General features: G+C 38.7%; 1 protein-coding gene across 1 annotated transcript in view; it reads right to left on the reverse strand.

The window, feature by feature from the left end:
• The window catches only part of RALBP1 (ralA binding protein 1), a 16,465-nt gene extending 8,103 nt beyond the window's left edge, over positions 1 to 8,362 (reverse strand). Inside the window, exons 1-2 of the mRNA XM_010292090.1 lie at positions 8,066 to 8,362; positions 1 to 312 (exon numbers count right to left, since the gene is read on the reverse strand). The exon at positions 1 to 312 is cut by the window's left edge and continues 162 nt beyond it. Of these exons, the coding sequence (XP_010290392.1) occupies positions 1 to 312; positions 8,066 to 8,309 (556 nt within the window). The 5' untranslated portion in view covers positions 8,310 to 8,362. The remainder of the gene's footprint in view (positions 313 to 8,065) is intronic.
• Positions 8,363 to 8,649: the final 287 nt, after the last annotated feature.

The raw sequence follows: 8,649 nt of genomic DNA on the forward strand, positions 1-8,649 counted from the left end.
GACTTGGAACATCCACTTGAGGTATCTCTGTCTCCTGAATTGGCTTTTTCTTTTTCTTCTTCTCTTTCCACTGTTTTACAACATCTGCTGCCGTTAAGTCTTTTGACTTCTTCTCCTTATGTTTGTCTTCCTTATGCTTGTCTTCCTTGTGTTTTTCATCTTTGGGCTTCTCTTTTATTTTAAAATCTTTTTCCTTTTTTTTGGAAAAGCTGGGTTTCTTGAAGACATGTATTCCCTTGGACCGCTTCAACTTTGAAGGACTTTCAGCTTCATCACCGGAACTGTCCTCTTGAAATGCAGCATAACCTTCCGCTATTAGGCAAAAGAGGAGAAGGCAAGAGGACAGCTGTAAGTCTGTTTAGTTTCTAGATGGCATATTACAACATGGAGAGAACAAGAAGAAAGATATAAGCAGGAGAGAGAAGCAGCAACATGAACTAAAATGTAGTGCCTGCCTGACTCTTCAGAAGGTTTTCTTTAGTTGTTACACTAAAGACAAGGATTAAATCAAGGTTCATAATCACATCAAAGGTAAGCCACACAGCTCCTGAACGAGCTAAACAATTAATACTTTATATACTTACTCGTAATGGCAATGTCCATCCTATGGGCTAATTTCCCATCTAATAGTCAAGGAAATGCAAAATAAAAACAACTGTCTGGCAACTTCTCTACGTTCCTGTAATCAACAGTATAAGAGTCGCTGTTAAGGATCGTGTACTACATCTACTACATACACGTAAGTCTAACAAAGCTCTATTAAGAACAAACTAAACTTCAGCCACTTAACTCCCCAATCCCTTTCCAGAATATTATTAATTTTGAGATAAATATGAAGCTAATAAAGTTTCATCCTCAAATAAAATTAAAAAAAAAGAAGAAGAAAAAAGCCCAAGCACACTTACTTTTCCACTAGACAAATAAACCAATTCCAGTACCACTAGCACAATACCTGTCAGTGAAGGTGCGTATGTGCCTTAAAAAGCACATGCGAGAGCTTCAAACAAGTCCATGGGCGGAGCACACTGTTTCGGCAGCAAAACCCCAAGCACCTTCTAAAACGTGCACCAGTGCTTTTACTAACTACGCCTCTGCAGCTAGCCCTGCCTATCCTTCAGGCCCGAACAAGGAAATCTTTAAAGGTGGATTACAAAAAAACCCCCAAACGAACAGAAAAACAACCCGCAACCAAACCCAACAACATACAAAGCAACACAACTTCCAAGTCAATTAATTGCGATTTTACACATGCAGTACCCCATCTAAGAAAAGTAAGCCTGAAACCTGGTCAACAAAGACAACATTTTACAGGCCGTTTGCACCAGCCAGGTCCCCCAGGGCAGTGGGCAGCAAGCTCTTGCTTCAATGTGAAGCCCCCGTTATACAGATCCTTTGAGGCTCTTCCACTACCTACAGGCAGTGCCTCTGCCCAGGTGAGGAAGCACGCTGCCAGCCAAGTACTCTTCCTGCGTGAATAGTTTTGGCTGCTGGAAAATTACCCCCTTAGATTATAAAAGAGCATCACGGACAAGATTTCACGGACAAGATTATAGGACGTAATTCTTACAGGTGAGAGATCTTGTACAAAAGAACTGAGGCAACATTCAGTCTTCTATTCTTCCAATTCTAAACCATACTAAGCTGCAGAGTTTCTCAGCATTATTTCAGCACATACAAGGAGCTGTCAGTATTTTGAAGCCTCCCTGGCTGCTCTCCAGTAGGTAGCTTTTAATAGTCAAGTAAATATAAGAAATGTATTAAAGCATGGAACTGCCATAAAATAATGACAATCGTTTGACCAGTTCACTCTTCCCATTCTGGACTCTTCCCTAGGACTAACAAACATGCACCTTCAATAGAAGACAGAGAAAGACCGTAGCACTGTTCTGTCCAAGTGAATTTTAATATAAAAATGCAGATGTTAACTGGAGGACAACTGGCAACCAGGTCTCATCCTCCCAGTCTACTGGTTATACCATCATTCACTCTTTTTGTAAACTAAAACCAGAAACGGGTAAGGAAAGCTGCAGCGCATACACTAAGGATTCAGATCTCACTCTGATGTGGAAAGAACCACTGCATCAGCTACAGGACAAAGGAGGAGCATGCATCACCACTGTGTTCTGTGAGAATGCGATGGGGCTGGTACTGAGTTTCAAGGTGAGGTTCACAGATGTAATCTCCAAACAGAAAGCCAGGTCTTCACCAGACAGAACCCAGAACAATCTGCCCTCCATCTTTCCTGCTGGATAGCTGTTAAGAGCTCCCAGTCCAACAGTGTAGGGTTGCCCCCCCACACGCTACCAACAGCATCAGCACATTCTCTGGGTCAGCACGGGGACCAAGCTTGGAGGTCAGCTTCACCAAGGAGCGCCTGCCTTACATGTCTCAACACTCCATGTTGCAACACAAACCTCGCTGCTTTTCTAGATGGGTGGTAACGTACCACCAGCAATAGCACGTTACTGAAACTGGTATTTCCTGACTTCATGAGAAGGCATGAAGGAGCAAGTTAAATACAAAACCAGCCTATCTGAATTTGTCTCAGTAACGTAAGTCAACAAAGTTTAGAAATATATGCTAATTATAGATTCACAGAGAATATCCCAGTGATACCAAGACAGAGTTCGCATGTCTCTCTCAAGAGTAGCCCCATTTTCTTTGGAAGTAACCACACTTCCGGTAGTAATAATACTGTATTCCTTTTCACCAATATATTGAAATATAAACAACCTAAGTTTATACAGAAGAAAAATTATCAAAACCATGTGACAAATCGGGTAATTTTAACTGGGCAAAGAAGTATTACCTACTGTTAGTAAATGGATGTTTCTGTTCACTGTTTCCTCAAGACTTCTAGTACTAATAGTCTGCATTTCCCCATCACTCTAATGTGCGTGAATGACATTTTCCTGCACCTGTATGAGACCAGTGCTAATTTAATAAATACTCCAATTCCACCGACATAAAGGCTGGACTATCTGCCAGTTCCTTGCTTGGGCTTCATTAGACTTTCCACAAGTATGGCTTCACTGCAGTTATTTTAAGTGTGTTGTTGCAAGTACAGTCCTTATCTTACCGAAAATTACAAAAATGTCTTTTAAAAATCGTAATAAAAAATATTCCAGTGTTACTCTGTAAAAATCTAACTTACAGGCTTAAAAGCTTTGTCATGCAGCGAGGCCACTGTTTCTATCAGCCTCCATACTTCTCTTCTCCTGCACACTTCCAATGAAGCTATAATTTCATGCTATAGCATTTATTAACACAAAGGGTTGCATTATGTAAAACCGCCGCTTATCAAACCTACCACAAAATACATTTTTGCGCATCAGGTCACTGATGAGTTTTTAAGTCACTTATACCTCTACATCTGATTTTGGCTCCCTGGGGAAATTTGCATACATCTATAATTAATTCACTAAAAGAAAACACGGATCGCTTTTACACACGGACGAATTCGTAGTCAAATATGACTATACTGACTGATGTGCAATGCTAGCATTAGTTACCTAATTTCAATTTGTCAGAGGAATCGCCATCAACTTGTACACCAGTTCTAAATAAAATGGTAAGGCAGATGTGGATGCATAATGAGCTTGGGTAGATGGCTTCTATTTCCCCTCCTCACCCACGAGAGGTATTGTTATTACTGACAGAAACTTCAAACTTACAAACACTACCAACATTTACTATCCTACTTTCAATTAGATCAGTTTGCTTTTAATATACAACTTTGCTTTTTAATATTCAACTCACTGTGTATAAGCACAGCACTCCCAAACGAATTCTGCATTCAGATTACTGTGCAGCCCTATGCAAGGAAAGCAAGTTAAGTTGAAATACGAGATTTGCCTTACAATAATTACTGGCATTGAAAGGCTGATAGTACTTAGCTAAATAAATACACAGTGGTAGATAGATAGATGTAGTATTTTGTCAGTAGAATAGGATGTAGCAACACAGAAACACAGACCTTGGTATGAAGAGCCTCTGATGTTTATCATGGGTAGAGGATTCTAGTAACTTCTTATTCGGTAGATCTGGTAACTGTATTCAGAGCTTATCCACACACCAGATCAGTAAAAATATTATTTTGTTTGCAGCTGCTTAGTTATTTTGTAGGATGACAACAGCCTCCTTAGAATTTCTAATGGACCTCCCCCTATAGACATGTAGTATCCACCGCTACCACAGAATCCATCTCCACTAGCACTCTGCACAGGAATGAAGGATTGTAAGCAGGGAGACAACTAATCATGTCATTGCTCTACCCAGAATAGCTGGGAGTACTATTAGAGGTTTTGCATGGTTGCCAGATGTCCATATTCCTGAGCAGAAGTTTTTTCGCATAAAAATCCCTTAAGATGATGGAAGGGAGAATAGGCTGGTACCTTCCACCTGGAGGTACCTAGCAGAGAGCTGCAGATAGCTGGAACCTCAACTCTGCAACTCCAGGGAAGAAGATAAAGGTTAACACCCAACTGGGGACAAAAGATTGTTTGGAGCAGGTCCCCAAGTTAACAGTAGGAATATTTCAGCCCTCACCTAAATCCCAAAAGAACATACAGGACCTCCGGCCCAACACATTAGGGATTTGGTCTTCAAAAACATTTCCTGAAAATTTCAGACAACTTCATACCAATGATACTACTGTCCTTTCACAAGATAGTTTAGTTTACAATTCAACCAATCCTCCATTTTCCCAAGAATTATATAAAGAAAATGAAGATTATTCTAAACAAAAAATCCTAGCTGCATATTGAACCCATCCTGTCCAACGGTATCAATCTCAGAAGTAAAACACATAAGCTGACTAAGATCTACTACATACAGACTCTCTATCTACAGAAATTCTAATGGGTAGAATAGCTTTTTCTTCGTAAGTATTTCTTATAACCTCTTTCTTTTGCAAGGAACTGCTTATTTTATGACTTTATCAACATGTGATTACTGACAGGTGGTTAAACATTCATTTTTTAAAAATCAATTATGCTGGATACTGTCTCATATAAACCATTACTGCTTAAAAAGCTCTGGTTTTGCTCTGCTGCTGCCACAGAAGAAGTTCTTGCATGCACTGTTTTGAGGCAGGCAACAGATCTGAGTTAAAACTATCCCAGTAAAAAGAAAATTAATTTTAATCCCTACTAAGTGCCCTGAGCTAACTCACTCTGCAGCTAACCAACAGTCAGTCTATCACAGAGGAGTGGAGAATAGAAATTAGTCACTGACATTCCACATAGAAAACAATATTCCATTTAATTTTCTATCATCTACAAAACATTTTTAGCATTTCTGTACAGAATAATTGCTGTGCATTATTAGGTTATTGCCATTAACATGAAAAATATCAAATCCTTATACTAACCACATAGGCAAAAAGATCCCTTGCTAGCATACAAAAATGTTTTTTTGATATACTTAAGCTAAGACTACGTTACTCCTGCAAACAGGATTTACCTGAAAAACTAAAATTAGTAACCTTGGGATATTTATCCTTCCCTCTCCACATACCCTCCCGCTCCTCAAGCATTTATCAAGTTTACATCTAGAGTATTATCAAAATACCCCAAAAATCTTTGTAGGATTAAAGTTACGTACAGTTTCAGGAGTTTGGATGACCTTGTCATTCATTCACTAATACTGTAAGTTCAACAAATATTCACTCTGTCTTAATTTAATATTCAATTTTTCTCATTGAAATGATCAATTATATTTGTTTAAACCCCAAATTACATGACCATAGCAAATTGTGTGTTGTCCAAAATCAAAGCAGGTGGCCAGAAAAGTGAAAAGAAAAAACCTGAACACATGCAACAGAACTTAAAAGGTGGAAGAAACTGAAGAATCAGAAGTATGAAAGGAGTAACAAAAGGCAAAGCTGGAAGGGGAACTCTTAAAATCAACCGTGTTAAGCCACTGTAAAAAGCCCTTGTCATTTACATAAGTAAAGTGTCTGTTCAGGGTAATTTTACAATAATGACCATTTCTGGACTGTACGAGAGATACTGAAAGCTTTGTATATAACTTACTCTTATACCTGACTGGCAATTGTAAGACATACTTATATTAGGGTGAAGAAATTCTGAATGCTTTTTACACTACAGCCGCAAGAGAGAATTTGATTCTTCTGACATTTTGCATTTTTGTGTTTTTGAGGATTTTTCACACCTTTAAAGCTTCTTTTAAGAAACCAAAATGGCTTTACATCAGCTATAAAATGTGCTGTAATCACTTGTGGAAGAAAGCGGTTACAGTGCTAACGTGCACAGACCTGCACGTATTTGCTGAAGAAGAATTCTTTCTCTTCAGCTTTCAGTTGGACTATCACATGAGACATACAGAATTACACCACAAAGAAACCCACACCATGTATAATGCTGACCTCTAACAATTCCAAATTCAGAGGTGTCTAATCCAGAGTTATAACAGAAAGCTGATTTGCAAAGAAGAAAAAACCAGCTACTAATAGCTTGAATTTAGACCCATCCAATGAACACAGAATTTTCATCACTAATCCAATATTACAGAATCACTAGGTTGGAAAGGACCTTCAAGATCATCAAGTCCAACCATTAGTCCAGCGCCACCATGTCCCCCTAATGTCCCCTATTCTGTATTAGGTTAATGTTGTTTATACTAGGAAGAAAACTAAGGAATCAGTTTTCTTAGAACTTGCAGGAATTTAAACTGTTGTTTTTTACTGGAGGATAATATAATTTTGAGTTACAGTATTTTTTATGCACACAGTCTTTAGTGAATAACAATAGCCCTTCTACACCGTGGTAGAAACAAATCCTGCATTCCGGGAAACTGGTTTGATTAAAAGCAGTGCAGTGGCAGCAAATTCTTAAAGAGTAATTATTTAAATATATGCACACACATTACAAATAGTCACCATATTCATCCTAACATGCCAGAATATTGTGTGCTGTCTTATTGGTTTTGATCTTCCAAATTTCACATATAGGAAGTGGCAAGGTACACTGGCATCCAGAACTTCCAAGCATCAGAGATACAGGCACTGTAGATGATGAATATTATTTCTAAATTTTGCTAAAACAAATGTCAGTTAAAAAAGTACTAATGTTTGGGCTGTGATATTTAGGTTTCAGAGACATGGACAGTAAGGATTTTTCTGGTACTGAGAGGGATCAGTATCAGCTTAGTGTTTCCAAGTGCTTCGTTCTTTCAGAATATGTAGAAAAGCTCTACTGAATAAAAATTGTATCACGTTTCCAAAATATTCTGCAGAAATCTAAAGGTGGGAAGTAAGATTTCACTTCTGTTGTTTTGGAGGAGGAGTACGCTTTTTAAATTAAAACTTTTGTTCTGGACATTGATAGGCTGACAAAGAATGGGTTCTGTAGTCAAAGCTTTACTTTCTTCTAACCGTTACTCTGCCAGTTCTAGTAAATTCAGATGCCAATGTTGGCTTGCACATTTTTGAACTCCGCAATAATACTTAGGCACTGCTGGAGGAAACTGCACGATCAGACTAAACGGAGAAGATAGAGAGAAAAGGACACAGATTTCATTAGTCCTCAAATAATGATGCAGTGTGCACATGAAAACTTGAGATAGTACACAGTAGCCAACTCTGAATACGGAAGAAATAAGGGAAAAGGATAAAGTTGTCGAAACTGACTCTTCCAAATTTAAAAGTACAAAATGCTGGTCAAACTTACAGTTTTGTTTTAGCTAGCGCCTCAGCTACAATTTCAAAAAGTATCTATGTGGAAATACACTTGGAAACCTCCACTTAAAATGTGAACAGATAATGAGATTAGAAGAACCTTGTGCCAGGCAATTACCAATGCATCATTAAAGGTTTTGGATAAACATGTTTATCAGTAATTCTGGGCACGTGCTTGGTACCTGTATCTGCGCAACAAGACACAAATCCATTTTTTGGTTTTTGGAAGAGAAACAGGTATTGCACAAAGCTTGTTTGTACAAGTTCACTTCCTTCACACCTAAACAAGTTCCACTGGGAATATTAAGCAATTTTCAGAGAGAAAGAGAAATTATAAGCATGAAACAAGAGAAGTTGCCTACTCACTTCTTTTTTCTTTCTTCTTAAATTTTCCTTTCTTCTTCCCATGCTCCTTTTCATCATCAGATACTATATCTGGAGGCTCATGCAAGCTGTCATGAGGTGGTGAAGGCTCACCGGTGCGGTACAACCCAGGGAATTTTGTAGGACTGATTTCTTCAGAGCTGGGAGTACGAGCAAGACCCCCACTGTGTTCTACCCGACGGTGTTCACTGGGGCTGCTCGTGGGAGGCAGGAAGCACTCGGTCATTCTGATTCCCTGATATCAAAGTGAAATCTTCTGCTACCTGTCCATCACACCTGCAGCAGAGGAAGACAAATAGAAACCCCACACATTTTTAAGCAACGGGTTTCAGAACAGCTTGTTTAGAGCTCTGCCCTGAAAACACAACAAACAGCAATATCTTCTACAGTGAACGCTCCAATTTATGTCAAGACACAAATATAACATCAGGTCCTAAGCTCAGTGTTTGCAGAGTCTGTCCTTTAACTCCTAAGCCACATTAACATAATACGAGAGCTGCTATTTTCGCCATCTCTAATTATACTATATAAAACATGATATATAAAGTATTGGATTATTTCAACAT

The sequence above is a fragment of the Phaethon lepturus genome, unplaced genomic scaffold (genome assembly GCF_000687285.1).
Source record: "Phaethon lepturus isolate BGI_N335 unplaced genomic scaffold, ASM68728v1 scaffold568, whole genome shotgun sequence".
NCBI classification, from domain to species: domain Eukaryota; kingdom Metazoa; phylum Chordata; class Aves; order Phaethontiformes; family Phaethontidae; genus Phaethon; species Phaethon lepturus.